Below are 18697 nucleotides of genomic sequence, written 5' to 3'. Positions count from 1 at the left end.
AACCCTGGGCCTGAGCAGCTACATTGTGTTTTAACATTACGACTATTTTAACCCACTCTCAAACCTACGGCTCTGGTGACCAGGACCGGTTCTGGCTTATTGGCCGCCCCAAGCCAAAACAAAACAAAACCAAAAAAACAAAACAAAACCTGCAGCACAGCTGGAGCGCGGGTGCAGGGGGACCGGCTGGGGGGAGGGGAGGGGGGAGGAAGGGAGAGAAAGAAGAGGGCCCACTGAAGTCAGGAGGAGTCTATTTGATTTCAATGGGATTTGGATGAGACCCTCTCCATTGTGTAGTTCATAGTATCATAGAAGATTAGGGTTGGAAGAGACCTCAGGAGGTCATCTAGTCCAATCCCCTGCTCAAAGCAGGACCAACCCCAACTAAATCATCCCAGCCATGCTTTGTCAAGCCGGGCCTTAAAAACCTTTAAGGATGGTAACCCATTCCAATGCTTCCCCATCCTCCTAGTAAAATAGTTTTTTCCTAATATCCAATAGTTTGCATTATTTAACTTCTGATTAACTTTTATGCTTTTAAAGTTGCTTTTGCCTCTTTTAAGCATACCACAAAATCAAATGCCAGCTACCAAACTGTCAATCTGAAAATGCAGCAGCTTTCTGGGCTCTGTTGTATAAAGCATGTCAGTTACGCTTCCTCCAGCAGGTATAAGAGTTAACATGGAGAAAAAACAACTATTATAAAGGAAAGGAGATATCTAGATAAGTAGACAGTTGATTTTCCAACTCTGCCAAAGACAGTCCTTTCTGAAATAACAGCCGCCCAGATATAAAATGAGTTTAAGAGTCTCAACTCAAGCTCTGATTTGTTTCATTTTTTGGTCAGAGAACTAATTTAAAAGCACAGAACTTCACATGACTGGCAGCATCTGGTCAGTGAAAGCTCAGCACTGAGCTATAACACTGCATTAACTATGACCCTAAAAGATAGGTATATACACGTCATCGCACATGCTGACTCCTTTTTAGTCTGAAAAATGCATTGGCCTTTCGCACGTCCAAGATACAGGTTTTCCTATACTTTTTCCCTTAGGCGGGGATTTTTAATCTACAAAAGAATATTCCCCAACATGACTTATGTAATATACAAGACTGCAAAAACAGTATTATCAACCAGACAAAACCACATGGATAAAGAGCACAAACACCACATCGACAGAAGCTGTACTGGAGTTTATATGCCAAATGCCAACAAATTGTTTTCATATTGAAATCATTCAGTGGGCTATTGGGCGGGGAGTGGGGGAGGGGGGTAAAAGAATTCCTTCCTCCTCCTACTGGTGGTGAAAACGTGTGTACTATTTCTTTAAATCTGCAGCAGGAACCTAGGCAAGCATGTGGCAGGGGAAGGATATGGGCAGAAGCTCTGCAGTGAAGCGGAGAAAGAAAGAGAGAGGCTTTAGGGATAACGCAGTTTTCCTCCTTCTAGTGAAGTTTCTTGTTCAGTGTTAGATTGCAACTCCCTCAGCTATTCTTCACCTTTGTTACAGGACAGCAGTGATGGAAGAGTGATGGGGCTTTTTGGGAGGGCCAAAAGGGGAAGAAATTAGAAACATAGGTCATGTAATTCTAGAATGGGCCCAAATTTTGTATCTTGTCTACACTAATGATTTTAATGATCTGTACCAGATATTTTAAAAAAACACCTCTTTAGCCTCACAACCACCAGCCAACCAAGCAAGAGCAGTCAAGATGCTACTTTAGAGTCTGACATCACTCCTAAAACAATGACAAAACCAAACCAAATACACACACAACTACAAGTGCCCATGTTTCCCTATAGGTGGTAATACACTATCAGTTTAACCGGTGTGCATCTCACCACATTCACCAATATTCCACAGTAAACATCACTAAAAGGAGTCATGGATTCTGTTCCTCTTCAAGCATTCTTGAAAAAAGAATTTCATAAACCCTATCCTAAAAAAAAGCTTGTAGGTTTTGATGTTTTTTGTTTGACGTTTATTAGTTTTAGCACTCATGGCAGGTGCCAGACATGAGAGAGCTCTAGAGAGAGGTGGTCTCCGTTTAGCCAAAGAACAGGTCCAGTACCAGCACTGTGAACTTCCCAACATCACTCTAGCAACATACTTTGATCACAACCTCAGGGGACTAGATCGAGATAAAGAGGTCATTCAGTCTTTGATGGCCCATTTAGTACTTGGCACCTCTGAGAATGCCAACCAATACAGTTGCTGATTATTGACAAATGAAGTGGTAGTTTTGTGGTGGACAGTTGTCCACTAGGAACTGTTGTCATTTCACAAAGGCCATCAAACAGCCATCTCAACAGCTTTTGGTCGTTACAGTTCTAGCGTTAAGTCCTGGGCCCCCCGTGAAGTCATATGTGAGTTTTACTTTCAACTTCAACGGGGACCATGATTTTACCATTACTTCAAATTTGAACCAACAACCTAGAGATGAAAGCTCTATATCCCCAAAACAATCCAGTCCTCCATATATGAAGTGTTATTATTGAATTTAAGGAGACCGTGGTTCGGTTCCATTACCTTTCATTATTTTAGTTTTTAAAATGTCAGAACTGTGTGTATATGTCGGGGGGGGGGGGGTTAACATTTTTGCTATGACAAACCTAAAGCCCTAATAATCCTCCCAAGAATTCTCTACTAAAACCTGTAAAATCCACAGTCAACCAAAAATCTCCAAAAGCAGTTTTCACCCCAACTCTGGAATGTGATATGCTTCAAGATGACTCTTTCCACAACGTTAAACCTTCTTGAGAGAATATAGGACAGAATATAATTCTTTGCTTCTGATCTGACACACACACTAAAACAATGGATAATGGCCAGCACTGGGGTGGGGTCGGTGATATATAAACTACAGCATTTTCACAGTCTGTTGCCAGTTACTGACTGTGTGGCCATAAAAAGGCAAGCAAGGATCAATGGACAAGAAGAGCTTCTATTGGTATTTCAAAAGATACATGTGATATAGTGACATTTAATCAAATAGAAATCAAATATTTTAGACTAAGTCTTATTTCTTTACCTATTCATTATGCATATTTTGAGAGCTGGGAGGAAGAATTTATGTCCCTGGAGTGGTCAACTGAAATTAAAGTTAGATATAAAAATACAACTTGCACTGTATTGTGCAATTAGTTTACTTGTTGTTGCTTTGTGGCTCAACAGTACACTAATTAGAAGTAATCCACAGCCGGTGGGGGGTGGAAGACGACACACACAAGCGCATAAGCTACATGCAGATATTTGCAAAGTCTATTATATTCAAGCAAAAAATCTTTCCAAAAGACAACTTTCGTAGTTAAGTTTTAAGTTTACCAAATATTAGAACACATACATAGTATTTAACTGGCCATTACTTCTAAAGCTACCAAATATTAAGAAAGTAATCTTATTTTTATTTAATTATTTTTACTATATGGTCCAACTTAAAAGATGAGACTTCCCTTATACATTATCCAGATCACATCTACTCCCTCGTGAAATGCTGCTTATCAGAAAGAGGAAGGGGGAAAAAAAGACAAAAATAAAGAGGACACATCACATGATATGTTCTATCTAGATCTATCAGTAATATTGGAATAAATATTGCAGATCAAAATTATACAAGTTATTGAAAAGCCTGGAAGTTCTTTCCCTCCACTTCTCCAACAGATGCATATACTTTATCAAGTTTGTGCATATTAAGTTCTATCCTAAACAGCTCTCTCTTCACCTTAACATACAAGTGTGAACCATCACCAGATTGGTCTTTAGTCCCATCCAATAGGGTAAGACTAGTTCATAATTATTCTTAATAGAGAGACTTTCTGCATCTATACTGTTTAAAATTTACACACTTAATGGTTTCTCAGATAAAGTCTCACATGTTTATTAAATGTAAATGACTCCTTGTATATAAACAAAATAAAATGTTATGACTAAATATTTCATTTAGAAAATTGATTTCCCAATGAATTGAATGTAAAGAAGGACCATGCTATACATTGCTATTGTACATTTAATGATTCCAAGACACTGACAGCACTTTAATGCTTTTTAAAAACATAATACTTCAGGAGATCATGCAATATTTGCACAAGAATAAACTTTAAGTAACTGCCCACACTTCTAAATGAAAACTCACACATTTAAATTGGACAGATTGCACAATATGTTTCTGATGCTACTTAGTTTTTGCATAACTAAGATTACTTTTCTAGTGTTACGTAATCTCTTTGGTGGGGTCAGTGTATATGAGTCAATTTTTAAAGAGCTGTACAGTTTTAAGCTTAAAACTTCTAAACAAGGTATTTTAAAACAAAAATCCTGTTACTATTAAGTATTTGAAAAATCAGAACAGTGATACACAATCTTCAATACTTAAATACATTCGTTCTCTTATAATAAACTGCTTGAAAGAAAAAGAGGAAAGTGGAATACATTAACCACCAATCTCCATTATTCTTATTTCAGCCAACACAGTCTATAAATAGGCAATTATAATGTGAATAAATTGAAATACTGTGTGTCTGTTGTGGTCCAAATGGTTGTCTGAACAACATTTTATTTGAAGAACGGATAAATGAGAGCATATTGTACCAGCACATTTTGACTGTTTGAATAAAGATTCAAGTTCTCTCTTTAGCTACTCTGTGTTGTGCAGTACTGATCAGAGAGAACCAAAAAGTAACAAACCCAGAGCAAAAGTGTACATCTAAATTCAAGCCACACCTAAAGGACGAAAATAATCCACCACCAATTGCTACCATAGCAATAAGCATAGCTGCATTTTCTTCTGTGTAGATACAGAGGTCATGTTTTTTTCCTTTAATACTCAGAAAAATTATAAACCATCAACTTTAAAAATTAAGGCACGCATGTTTTGTTTTAGATTCAATATTCAGTCTGATGCAGATAAACAGCAATTTCCCCTTCTCCAATTTCAATCTTTTTCACTTAAACATGTGAAAGGAGTGGGAAAGAGATGCAAGACAGAATAACTTCAAAACACAAATCAGGTATTTGTAAACAATACTTTTTTCCTTCAGAAAAATCTGCAACTGCCAGTTGCAAAAGCAGCAGCATGTAAGATAAATCAATTAGCTTGCTAATTTCTCCCCTCTCATTTATTTAGCTCTGCACTGTATTTGTCGTAATTGACTATAATTATGTTAATTACTAACTCCAGTATAATTACTATATTTATTGTCATTGAGCACACTATGTACCCAAAGCAAAGCTGGCATTTGTTGGGCATCAAAAATAAGGGCGCAAAGTGTCAGGAGTTTTTCTGAAAACTGGCTGATCTACCTTCAGCAAATGAAAGGGCATAAGAGATTTCATGCAATGCTAGTTTGAAAGCACCGGTTCATTAAGGATATTAATTTTCTGATAACTACACATTTAAGCATGACACACTGGAGCAGTATCTACAGGATTTAGCAATTATTAATGCATGACAGTTTCAAATGCTAAGTGAATCAATTAAACAGCAGCATTCACAATTTGAGAAGAGATAACTGCTTCATAACTGCCTAAGTCTACAATTTTCACATGACAAAAAAGGGCCATTCAGGCTCCTTCAAATCCTGACAGGTCAAGAAAGAAGTTTGAAACAAAAGCACCTTATAACCATCATCTCTCCTCTTTACTTGTCAGATCAACTTTGCTAGTGTCTCTGCTGAAATGGCATCACCATGCCAGCTGCCACAAGGTGATTTTTCATGTCTTGTCAAAGAAATCTTTTATTCTATTTGCTCTGCATTAACATGTTACATTTATTGATCAAGCCCTTTCTGCAGCCACAGCAGGGCACTGTGCTCTTATGCCTAAAGGGGCTTTGATGTCCTGGTGACATTCTAGACCGAATAATGCACATACTAAATGGATTTAATGAAGAAATGTGTTTGTGCATGACAGCTACATTAATAACAGCCCCTCACACTGATAAATATGCAATTGCTACTATTAAGAGTTACCCAATTACAGTGAAAATATTTCTCTACCTTATAAATAAACCCATCAAAAAGTATTAACAATAGTGCATTTTCTTAAACATTTCTAAACGCTATAAAGATCAGTCTCAAGTCATGCTTTATCTTGATTTTTTTTTATTATTATTAAACTTATGTTGTTCATCTCCCTGTTCTGCGTCTTATTTCAGCAACAATGGCAGGATGGAAAAAGGCAGAAATAAATATAAAACTCTCCTTGGAGCTAAGAAGAACATGCCCTCTAAAATGGGGGACAGATTCTATCTTGAACTTTCACATACATGCAGGCAAGAGGAGCACAGAGGCAAAGAATTTCCTGCTCCCCACCATAACCCACGGACACAACACTCCACAGGCCCAAAAGCCACAAGAGTCATGGAGGAGCATTCCAGAGTAAGAACTAGGGTTCAGGGCTATATTTTTGCATACATGCCCACCCAGCACAACAGTGGCTATTGGCAGCATAAATTATTCATACTCCTAGCAGAAAATCTGCACCTTGGGGAGGTGGGGAAGATATAGATATATCTCAATAAGCCCAATTATTGGATTAATCTTCCTTCATTGGCAAAGAGCTGAGAAATACCCTTCCCTCCTCTTCAGCAATTAAAACCAGAGGGAATTTCTGAAAGGAAAAAGGGAGGAAATCCACAAATTTCAAACACTGAGCAAAGAATTAGACTGGCTTATCAGCAATATTATTTAACTTAACATGGCACCCATACAGATCATGTCACCCAAACACCAGAATCCATTTAATCATTAGTGTGAAAAGAGAAAACTAGCACAGACAGACTCAGCTGAAACAGTAAATCAAACTTCCAATTTTTTTCCCTCTCTTCAAGCTGATAAAACGTACCCGATGGATGGTTACTATCTACAGGTCTCTGCACTTCATCCTACATCTCATCTTCCTGTATCCTCTCTGCTTCTCATCTTCCTTCTCATTGTCTCCTCTCTGCTTATTTGCTACTTTGTCTCATTCTCAGCTCTTAGTTACTATCTCCTTACAGGAAAACCCCTACACAAGGGGCAACTTCCGGCTTCCAGCTCCTCCAATTAACTACCCTCCTTCAAACCCACTTCAGTGAAGCTTGCCAGCGGTCATCTCTTCAACAAAACAATGCCTCATTACTTTTGCATTTCAGCTGTTGCCCCCTACATTGTTTGTCTCAAATAAAGACTAGTACACTTGCTTTCTACATATTATGAGAACTATGGACTGAACAGTTTATTGTGCTCTCATTCAGCAGCCATGACTAACACACATGTTTTGCTGCCAAATGGAGTATTTAAACATTACTGTGGGGGAAAATAGCTCATTTCTAAGGCTAGAAATTGAAGAATCCTTCTACCACTCCCACCTCCACCCCAACAGAGATTCAAAATGGCTGTCACACTCAGGTTATATGACAGAAGATGCCCACACCAATCTAGCGGTAAACATATCTAACAAGAAAAACTGTCATTCCCAACTCTAAGTTTATGAATTTCAAGTCCAGATGAACATATAGGAAATTTAAAAACCCAATATCATAACAACAAAAAGAAACACCACCTAGAGTTAAAAGCTTATTTCCAGCCAAGCACCAGAAGGATCTTTAATAATGTGTTATATCTCATTCTTAAAAACATTCTAGAGTCAGCTGAACTGATCTGAATTTTTTTTTTGTTTTTTAAGTTATGACCTAAACGGGACTGTCATCCCAACCAGAATTGAGAAGAACCAAAGAAACGAATGGAAAGTAACTTCATTTTCCATCTCATTAACAATTATTTCCAAGAGACGTGCACAACAGACATGATAGCGGCAAGTTCTGTTCACAGCTACTTTCCGAGTTACCGTTCTTTATTACAAACCAGCATGCTTGTCTGATCCTTCCCTACTTCCTTGAATGTATCATGTTTGTCAGTCTATCACCAAACACCACTTGCTTTTCACCTACTTTCCACTGACAGCACAGACGCTGTATTTACTTCGTCAAAGGCCTCAAGAATAATTAACTGAGGTACTCACCTACCTGGTGTCTTCATGTCTGCTGTGAAGTTATTTACCGTATATTGCCAGTCAGTACCTACACAATTCACTGATAAAAAAAACTGTTCAAGAAGCCACAATATTCTCTATTAAGAAACAAGTCATCTAATGCATCACATTCACCATAATAGAAGCCATTTTGCAATATCTACACAGTATATTAGAAATCTAGCTTCCTACAAAAAAGTTATATTTCCTGGATGAATGTAAGAGACTGGAGGAGAATCCAATGCCAGAAATCACAAGTCTGGAATCTGCACCATTGCTTCTGGCAATCGAATGTCACCTGGTCAAACAGCAGTGTATAATCCTCTCAGAGGATAAAGCAGAAAATAGCTGCAAGCATCATTATGTTTAATAGATATTTTTCTCTTAATGCTATTTTTCACTGACTAGTTTTATCATAGTGATGTTAAATAAGATGTGATTGCAAGTAATTTAGTTTTAAAAAACAAAGCTTCCTATTGTAATGCATCAATTAAGTTGTCTTACTTTTATTGCTAGATTGAGAGACATCTTTTATCACCCTTTTTGGCCATGTAACTCTTAAGGCATCTTGTCTACTGTGTGAGGATGATCCCTTAGCAAGCTACACCTTGCCTTGCTTCCATGGACATCAATAAAAATAGGACTGGGCCCTAAACAATCACATACTACCATTTGTTTCATTCGCAATATAAACTGAATTAACAGCTTTCTTCTATCAGATCTCTTTCTTGTTTTCTCCCCATCCTATAATCTTTAATGCACACCAAATGCTAAAAAAAAAAAAATCTATAAATTTGCAAGCATTCAAGTAGTTAACTGTCTAGCAGATGGTAACCACCATTCCGGTTATATCAGCCATTTCTATATGAGATATGGGATGTTTCCTTTTCTGATACAATAATCTCTCAATGGTCAAAATGCAAAGTTCAAGAACTGTTATTTAGATTTGAATACAAAAGAAAGGAGGATTATCCCAAATGAAAGCACCCTGCCATAAATTACAAGACAGAAATAAAATTAAACTGCCAGCAGAACACAAAACTCCCCTGATCTTCATTATGACCCCTTGACAGGATGCAATACCATTCCAGTCTTCTGTGGACTGACTGATTTTCTCCCATCAAGCTAAATCTCAATAAAGAAACTTTCTGTATCTTAGCATTCCTTCCTCATTTCCCCAAAAATGGCTTTTAAGGAGACCAAATCAGGCTTTTTACATTTTCTAATAAAATCACTATTATTAAATCAGAAAATTCCTCATTATACTACAGCACTGTCAGTTCAAGCAAATGAAATTTGTTTAAGAAAGAAAAAGATTTCACTGTTGAAAACTACTTCAGCCAAAGCCCATGATATCCCCACCAAACGCACATCACTTAAGGCTATGAACTTTCACAAACTTGTTTTCGGTCTTATGCTATAACCAATGATACACTAGGTTTTCAGAGTACAGTAATACTTGACACATCACACCGCAAGTGTTGATTGTATGTGAATATGTATTTCTATCGTGGCTCAAACAGCAATAAACAAGGGGACCTTATTCTTTTGCTTCTCTTGTTAAAATAAACTAAATGCCAAAAGTGACTAGGAGAAGCCATTTTCCTTCTCAACGTAAGCCTTAATTTCCACCATTGCAAGCAGCCAACTGTCCTCACAGTTTTAGCGATTACAGTTTCATTCCATCCACTGCAGGATTAAGCCTTTTGAATGGTATCACAAAGTGTCACTATCCTAGATCGAAGGTGAGCAAGGAGATAAATGGGTAGATTTTAGGGTAACGTACTTACCTCATAGTCCATTTGAGGTCCACTATCTATTTTCTCCCTCTTCCCTAAGAGGATTTCCCTCCTAGCGAGGATACTATTCAAGAGTATTGCGAGGGGGTCCCCCCCCCCAATGCATTGGCAACTTCAGTGCACTTTGTGCCTGTTAAAATCTTCTTTAAGATTATATTACAAATGAGTGCTGCTTAAATATGTCAGGAATAAACTGAAATGTTTGAAAGGAATTACTCTTCAAAAATCTACAAAACACAAAGAACAAAGTCTTTGCCCAGGTCCATTACTTCGGTAAATCCAAGAACAGAAGAGTAATCCTGTTGTTTAAGCATTAAACACGCATACATGAGGAACACTAGAAGTGTTTTGAGAAGCAACAGCAGTTTCTGTACAATCCCATTAACAAATTTGTGTTTCATGTTCACAGTTTGTTTTGGTTTAGAGGACATCCTTCTCAGTGAAAGTAAGTAGAATGTTAGATAAGAGTCATTAGTATTTGCAATGCACAGACTGTTCTTCAATGCCTACTTTGCTCCTCTATCTCTTGCGTATCTGAGATCATAATCAGTCCTTCAGAGTTTACAGTGAAACAGGATATCATCTATAATAAATTACAAACAGTAGCTAACACTTATTAGAAGAACAAGATTCTACAGTCTTGCTTTCAACTGAAAATTTTTAGAAGTAGGCTTAGGGTCTGCTCCAATTGAAGCCCATGAAAATAAGACCATTACCACATTTGGAGAAAAAAACCTGCTTATGCCAAAGTAAACTGTGGAATTCCAAATTTGGAAAGTGTAACCCTTATACAACAGCCCAGTAAAACTTAAGGATGAAGTCAATCGGTTCTATTCAAAACTGCTGTAAAATTCAATGCAGGTTAAAGAAAAATGTCTCTTTTCAATAGGTTTTTTGCACAATCCTATGGAATTCTTTATGTTGAATTAAATTTTAGAGGCCTTCTTCATAAGAAGAGTTTTGTTTTAAGAGTTAAAAAAAAAAATTTATGCCTAGATTGTATTAATTCATTTTAACACACCATCTGGGAAGATAATATCCCAGAACTTTGAAGATCACAACTGTAAACATGCAAGGAAGATGGGGTAAAGGAGAGCACACTTACTTGTAACTTTGCTATTGGTGAAGCACTGTTGGACTCATTCTCCATTTTTTCTCCCCACAGAAAAATGTTGTTTTGCTTGTTTTCCAGCAAAGAGCAAATAAAAACAATGCAAACTTTGCATTGTGTATTATTTGGATTGATGCTAAAAGCTTTCGATAGACTTACCTGTTCATTATTCCTCCATGCATACCAAATGTGTTAAATAGAAGATAAATGTCTATAAAAACAGTACCACTATTTTAAAATAGCAATATAATTTGATAACAATTAAGACAATTTGATATACTTTTTTTATCCTTATCCAATAGAAAGGACATGCATATAGCAACTGAAAATATGAAAAGGTGGAAAATATTTCACTTTTGGCAGCACAGTATAATTCTGCTCATACTGCACTTGAGAAACCAAACATTGTCACATACCTTAACAAGTTGAAACTGAGGTCTAGCCTTTTTGCAATACCTCCGTATTTTCTTCCTAGAAATTCTGGAATTTCTTTGCAATCTTGACTAATGAAGGACACCTGCAAATTAAAAAGAGGAACTATTTAATAAATGAACAATTTATAGTTTCTCATACTGCTTCTTCTCATTGATCTAATGACATGGCAAATAAAACAACAACAGTCACTACTACCTTCCAAGCTACATCAGCTTCAATGCTATGGACTCCACCCAGAGTCTCATTTTTCTCCCGCTATGATCAGCTTAACAATCATTAATTCATAGCCGAATGTAAATTGGGTTGGGATTTCCTACCTTGGGGAAATCTATGTTTGCTGACATGTTAGTAATTTAATTTAGAATATAATATTTCCCATTAATACTGGTCAAAAGTGAATAAGGATTTTTGGGTGCCCAATTTGAGGCACCTTAGATAGACCTGATTTTCAGAAGGCTCAACACTTTCTAAACCCTTTGATGCATCTGAGGTCAGGCTCCCAAAATGTGATGAACCAAAATCATTGTTACTTCTGAAAATTTAGCCCAGAATTTCAAAGCACTGTACGGTCAGTCAGTCCTCACAACATCCCTGAGGCAGATATTATCCCCATTTGTATAACCGTGAAACATCAGAAAGGCCAAGTAAATTGCCAATTACCAGTAACGAAGCTAACATCATAGCAAATCAGCTCCAAAACTAAGCTAACCCCTCAGAAGTTCCTGGTTCACAGTCCTGTGCTCAGACAATACCGTGCCCTTGTTTATAATATTTTTTAGGGAAACTGTTGGTAGCAAAGTACGTAGGCTACTAGGATTTGTCTCTGAGCCAGGATGAAGTGGCCAATGATACCTCCACAATATCCCCACACGGTAGGATGGCAATGTTTATATATCCTGCTACACTCCAAAAATTGTGGTTGAAGTCTTAGTGGGGAGTCTTGGAAGGAATGAGACCTAAAACAAAGAGCAGGAATGCCAGACAGTAGCTGTAATGAATTCTAGATCTAGGCTGGATCATCTCTCCAGTAAGCCACTTACACTGAGGAAATGGCAATCCTGACTAGCTACTAAAAATCAATAGAATTATGAAAAAAATAAAAGCTGACATTTGTAAGTTTTGCACTGCAGGAATCCTGCCTTTTATGACAACTTGCTGCTTAGTTGGGTCTCACAATATTTAATTCTAACCAATTGAAATGCTAAGTTAGAGTCCCCTTTACACTTGGTCTACAAAATGCCCAACCATTAAAATTCCAGATAAGGAACAAATTAACAACAAAAGTAATTCATGTTCTGTTTTGATAATATTTCATGTTCTCTGAAATATAATCAACCCTATGGGACAACTTGCCAATGTATTCTTCACCTTTACAAATCATCCCTGTGTTTCATCCAGTCTTAAAATGCCTGCAATCTGAGAAAACAATATTGCATCCCCTTTAATTCATTCTTATTCAGTAACTTCAACTGAGAAAGATAGCTGACTACAGTGAAGTAATTTTTTACTTTGAATACATGAGCTGAACAATAGAGACCTCAAAGTTCAGCCTAGCAATTTCTTCCCTCTTCTTCATGACATCTTTCATCATGGCTCTTGCAATAAATTCTAGTACCAAGACACAGACTTGCCTTTTAGAACTACAAGGAGGAAGAAGAAAAGGGATTTCTTTGGATAGCTGACATCCTATTAACTTGGAAATATTGGAAGCCCTCTTTTAAAAAAAAAAAACAAAAAAAAAAAACCCACAATAAATATCATCTTACATGCATATGTCTTACTTGTATGCCTTTCATCCCAAAGGACCATAAAGCACTTTACTAGATGTCTGTGCATATGCATGTATCTATTTTAATAAATAGATGATTCAGTCAATCCACCACTGAAACGCAGCCACCTCTGAGGTGAAATGTACACTACGATTTTGCCCCCAAGATCACAAAAGAGATCGGGACAGCAAGTGAAGGATAATTTCAGTAGTAGAAATAAAAGGGGAATTTGGTGGTCTCAAGTCTAGGGGACACAGTAAAAGACTGGGAGTCAGAAGATATCTATTTTAATCCCAGCTCTAGCATCAATTCACTGTGTGGCCTCAGTCAAATCACTAAAGGCCTAATTTGCTCAACCCATCTGAAGATTCGACTCTTGACCTCTCTCTGACCAGGCCGAGTGCATGCTCCCAAAGCGTGGTGACATTTCCATATTCTTTAGCCTCTGTATTGGTAACCAGATGGGTTCCTAAAATTAATGGGAATACATGTCATTTAGACTCTGCCCTTCCTCTTCCTGTCATTTTTTGCAGGGGGGGGGAGCAAGGTACCTCAAGAATGATGAACTCCTGAGCACTTGTACTTCCTTCAGGATCAGCTGGCATTCTTTCTAAAACAGAAGGGATCTTAAACTTCGGTATCCTAGTCAAATCCAGCTTGGGTAAAGACAACACATTCTGCTCAAATTATGCTAATGCAAAGTATTATACTATTAACACAGTGTTTTACCAAGGATTTAAGAACGTTAATTAAAGCCTCTCAGCACCTTTATAAGGTATTATCTCCATGAAACTTTGGTTCACAGACCTGTGTGGGGATGTATCATCCCTACACCAACCTAATGAAAAGTTCCATGAGGAGGTAAGAGTCACGATGGGACACTTGCCAGGTAATAAATCATGGCCTTATGTAAGGCCCCCTGGTGGTCTAGGATTATATAAGATGATCATGGCCTTATGTAAGACCCCCTGGTGGTCTAGGAATTATATAAGATGATCATGGCCTTATGTAAGACCCCCTGGTGGTCTAGGATTATATAAGATGAGGTAAACAAATCATGGCCTTATGTAAGGAACGGTTGAACCAATCGGTGTGGGGCTATACATGTGATAAACACATGATTCTCCTTCTTGTCCAATCCGTAGATGCGTTATTATAGCCTAATTGTGTTATGTAACGTAGAGAAAAACTATAAAAGAAAGCTTGCAATAAACAGAATTCGGATTCAGCCTGCAACCACAGTGGTCGTGTGCTTTATCTGCTCCGCATGGAACCCCACAGACCTGCAGAAAACTTTCAATTTTTGCTTTATAAGAAGTTATTCACAAATCTGATTGCAGGTGAAATTTCTTACATTTCCACCAGCTTCTCAGGGCAAGGGTGAAATTCCATACCCGAGACAGAAAAGTGAATTCATAGTGAAAGCAGCGTCTTGCATTCATTTTTTTTTTTTAAATTTAAAACTTACTTTTTCAATGAGGAATTTCCCTTCTCCCCCCCGACCCCCCTCCCCAACTTAATTTTAGTTGGGTATCAGTGTCTGCCCAACCTGAGTGCCACACATTGCAGTAGGACTCAACATCAGGGGAAGAATGCTTCCTGAAAAGACTTTTCAAACCACTCGAAAGGCAGTATTGACATTCACTATAAGAATCCAGATTACAGTAGTACTACTATAGATTAAGCTTCTTATGGAGAAAGGCAACACCTTGATAATAGGATCCTCATCCATCATTAGAACTCCCAGGTGCTATGGTAATGCCAGTAATGTATTAATAAGATTTCTTCAAAATTGTTTTTACTTCCAGCTCAAAGCAATTTACCAGGAATCAATACAAGCTATTGTCCCTGCCATATCCCCCCTCCCCTGCCCCACTTCCTTCATAGCAAGGATCAGCCTTCAAGTACTGGTCCCTCAACATTCCCATTGCTCATAGATACTGAAATGAATGGTGGCTGTCCAGCCCACTGCAATACCTAGGTAGAGTGGAGCACCATAATGACCAAGTCTCAGTCCTTTGCTCTTTTGGATACAAGACTTCTTTTTATGGTCAATAAAACTGCTCCCCAGATATCCTATAAACTCACAAGGTTGAGGGGATTGGAAAATGCCAAGGATCAGTAATTGGGTCTAGAACCTTCCATATCTAGTTTTCTAGTTCAAATCCAAATCAGGGTTGGTAGTAACCAAAAGTTGTTGCTATCTGACAGCTGTTTGGTGCCCTATATGGGGTAACCAACCTGGACCAAGTTTAGAAAGTTTATAATAAAACCCCAAATAAGGTGGGTTGTGTGATATTTCAGGTTTTATTGTGAATGTTTCACACCATTATAGTTATTGATAAGTTAGGGAAGAATTTGGGGTTTTTTAAACACACATTTTAAATTGACATTGTCACTTTCACTAGCTTCACTTTCCTCACATAGTTTCTGTACTGGAGAGCATAACGCAAGTTACCTTTATTGTGACCATTTTACAATGACATTGCATTGTGAGCAGTGTGGTTACACTCAATACAGTGTCATTAATTCCATGAAGAATGTTTCCAAATAGGATTTTTCATAAAATGTACAGATGTTATATACTAAGACTGATGCACTCTCACTGCCACAGAAATATACATTTGGAGAGTATTACTAGTCAGTTGAGCATTATCCTCCATACTGCTAGAAGCTCACGTGTTCTCCCGTTAATTGAGTATTGTGAAGAGAGAATCAGATATTAAAAATACTTTGTAGCTAATATTCATATGTCAGAAAGAGAGTCATGTTTTGAAACAAACTTCAGACAACTCAGAACACATTCAAATTAAGAAAATATTTAGTTTAGAAGGGATATGATCAGTCTCTAGGGAAGGAAGAATCATCCATTCCATGCCACAGCACACCACAATGACCACAGAAGCAGTTTCTTACAACGGCTGCAAAGTTAGCCAATTGCCTGCATAATCACCATTTCTAGAAGCAATACATGGAATTCACTTGACTAAAATATCTGTAAAAGGAATGATCCTATTAGAGAAATGTTTAGCTGTGAAGCACTCTTGGTACAATGATGTAGTATTTTCATATAAAAGGTGTTTTGTTTTTCAAAGGTCAGATCAAAAAACAGGGCACACACTAATTCTTAAGTGGGAAATTTAAAGCCAAAGGAGTGAGTTCGGTGCCTGACTCCCACAGAAAAGCAATGGAAGTTGGGTTCTTTACTCCCCTTTGAAAGTCTCCCCATAAGCAAATGACATTATAATATGAAGAACATGTGTTTCTCTGCTAAAAGTAAGCACAGTGAACACATTTTATTCCCCTCCCCCCTCATATTTTCATTTATTCTTTAAAGAAATTAGTGATTTTGGAACAGGTGAAAACCTTTGGAAAGGGGAGTCCTCTAATCATCCATAAAAAAAAATTATACAGATCAATCAATAATAATATGAGCTTTCTCCCTCCATGCACACAGCCCTTGCGGTAGGATTTATCTTCTTTGTACACCTCGTCCTCGAAAAGGTCAAAGGACTATGCACTCTCCGTGGCTCATTCAAACTTAGCTGACAGTCTGGGTCCTATTAGTGACAAGGGTGATCGTGGTTTCTCTCAACAAGTGTAAATTGTCACTGAAGCTAATGGAGAAGATGACAATTTACACCAGCTGAAGATCTCAAAAGATGCCCTCACAAGCTAAAGACATTCAAGCACTACCAACGTGGGTGAAATTTGACCCATGACCTATTTATTTATAGGCTTTTCTATTATCTGAAAAGCTCCATAAACTCATTCCCAACTCTTGAGCTCTCCAGACAATATATCATTACAACGCCTGACACAAGCCACAGAAAGGGAAGCTTCTATTTCAGGTAAAATGACAACTATCAGGGGTTTTACAGAAACACAAAGGCAATAAAAAGTTATTTCCTTTTCAAATCTTGTATGCACTATGGATACATATTGTATATCTAGGTACAGACAGACTGTGGGAATGCCTCAGCAAAACATACAGCTGTACTGAAGTGGTTAACAATTATACTTAACTCCATAGGTGTGGCCAGTAAACTGTCTTTAGAAGCAATAATTCACTGTATTAATTTCACAACAGCTGCATGTGATGTTTGTAAAAATAAATAAAATAAATAAATCACAACTTTCTCCTACCATTGTGTGAGCAACATCGGATCTGAAACACATTCTAAGTGCTCCCCATGGAAACACATTTAAAAACATATCCATTGTAAATACAATTAAAGAAACAATGCACTACCGCTTGGGAGGGGGAAGAGAAGCTGGAGTTTGTACCATTAGTAGATTATGGGTCTTTCATGTAAGAGAAACATACTAATAACAACCTCTCAGGAGTAAAAGCATTTTGTATTTACACCTGGACAGACAATTATGTTCATAAGAGTTTATTTAAAGTAAGTGATACATTTTATTGGAGTATAAAGTGAAGGTAAACTTCATGAGTCTAACCCCAGCAAAAGCAAGTGACTAAAGCAATTTTTCAGTGCAGTTTTTTTCCCCTCCAGTAACTTAACGTGCATGAACACTGAACAAGTAAAAACTAAACTCTAGAGGTTTGATTCACCTTTAACCTCTCTAGAATAGCTTCTCCCAGCCCCCACATGCCCTTTGCACCATTAATTGCAACTAAGAAGGGATAGGGTTGGTTTTTTGTTTGGTTGGTTGGGTTTTTTTTTTTTTTTTTTTTTTTTTAAAGTTACTGAAAAATAGCCAGGCAGGCCTAGTACCACCACCAGACAGACTCTCCACGTTAAAGGAAAGACAAGGTGTGGAAGAGGGGCAATTCTCTGCGCAAGGAGAGGAAGAATAAATAAATAAATCGGGCTCTTTCCGGGGAGGGGATACAAGTAAAAACAACCCCAAGCACGGGGCTATCTCCAACTACAAATAAAACATGCCCTGAAGAGACGGACCAGACACACGCACGCTGTAGAAGAGAAAGGAAAGTCCCGCCAAAAGTGCTACTGCTGGATTTGCAAACAGCTGGACACAGACACTTACTTGAGCTCCATTTCCCACGACCCCTGCCATCTCTGCACACTACACACGGCCTGGGCTATGCCCCCTCAGCTGCAACCCTCTTGGGAGGGGGGGAAATGTAGCTAGCTGGTTTGGGTTCAGTCGGGGGGGGGGGCTCTGCTTTTGGGGGGGGGGGGGTCAGTCACTCAGCGCTCCTCTCTCTGCCTCTATTAAGGGCTCAGCAGCTGCAGCTGCTACTTCCTCACTCGTCAGCTGATCCCGAGCGGAAGCATGGCTCGGCTCTGCTAATACAGCTGCCTGCTTCCACTTGCGAACCGGCGCTGCAATGCAAAGCCCGGCTCTGTTCACAGGGTCTGCCCGCAACCTGCTGGTAGGCTCGCCCCGACAGGACCTCTACTGGGAGGTGGAGCCGGGGGTGGTAGGGCTGCCCCTCCCCCCGGGCCTGGGCTGAGCTGAGGGAGATGGGGGCTTCCCACACAGAGCCCCCGGCAGGGGGTATAGGGGCTTCCTTTGGGTTGCCACCTTCAAAATGCAGAAGAACCCAGCCATTCTCTCCCCCACCCCAAAACAGCCACTCTCCCC

At 38.4% G+C, this 18697-nt stretch overlaps 1 protein-coding gene across 4 annotated transcripts in view; it reads right to left on the bottom strand.

The window, feature by feature from the left end:
* The window catches only part of LRMDA (leucine rich melanocyte differentiation associated), a 936738-nt gene extending 918297 nt beyond the window's left edge, over nucleotides 1-18441 (bottom strand). For 2 of the 4 annotated variants that reach the window (XM_042856147.2, XM_065551697.1), the window contains exons 1-2: nucleotides 18137-18441; nucleotides 11336-11436 (exon numbers count right to left, since the gene is read on the bottom strand). In XM_042856147.2, the coding sequence (XP_042712081.1) occupies nucleotides 11336-11436; nucleotides 18137-18166 (131 nt within the window). In that variant the 5' untranslated portion in view covers nucleotides 18167-18441. Of the gene's footprint in view, nucleotides 1-11335; nucleotides 11437-18136 lie in introns of those variants that run through there. The other 2 variants (XM_065551696.1, XM_065551698.1) reach the window with 2 other exon arrangements.
* Nucleotides 18442-18697: the final 256 nt, after the last annotated feature.

Source organism: Chrysemys picta, chromosome 7, assembly GCF_011386835.1.
Source record: "Chrysemys picta bellii isolate R12L10 chromosome 7, ASM1138683v2, whole genome shotgun sequence".
NCBI lineage: Eukaryota > Metazoa > Chordata > Testudines > Emydidae > Chrysemys > Chrysemys picta.
The sequence above is the reverse complement of the archived record's forward strand: the minus strand, read 5'-3'. Positions and strand labels throughout refer to the sequence as shown.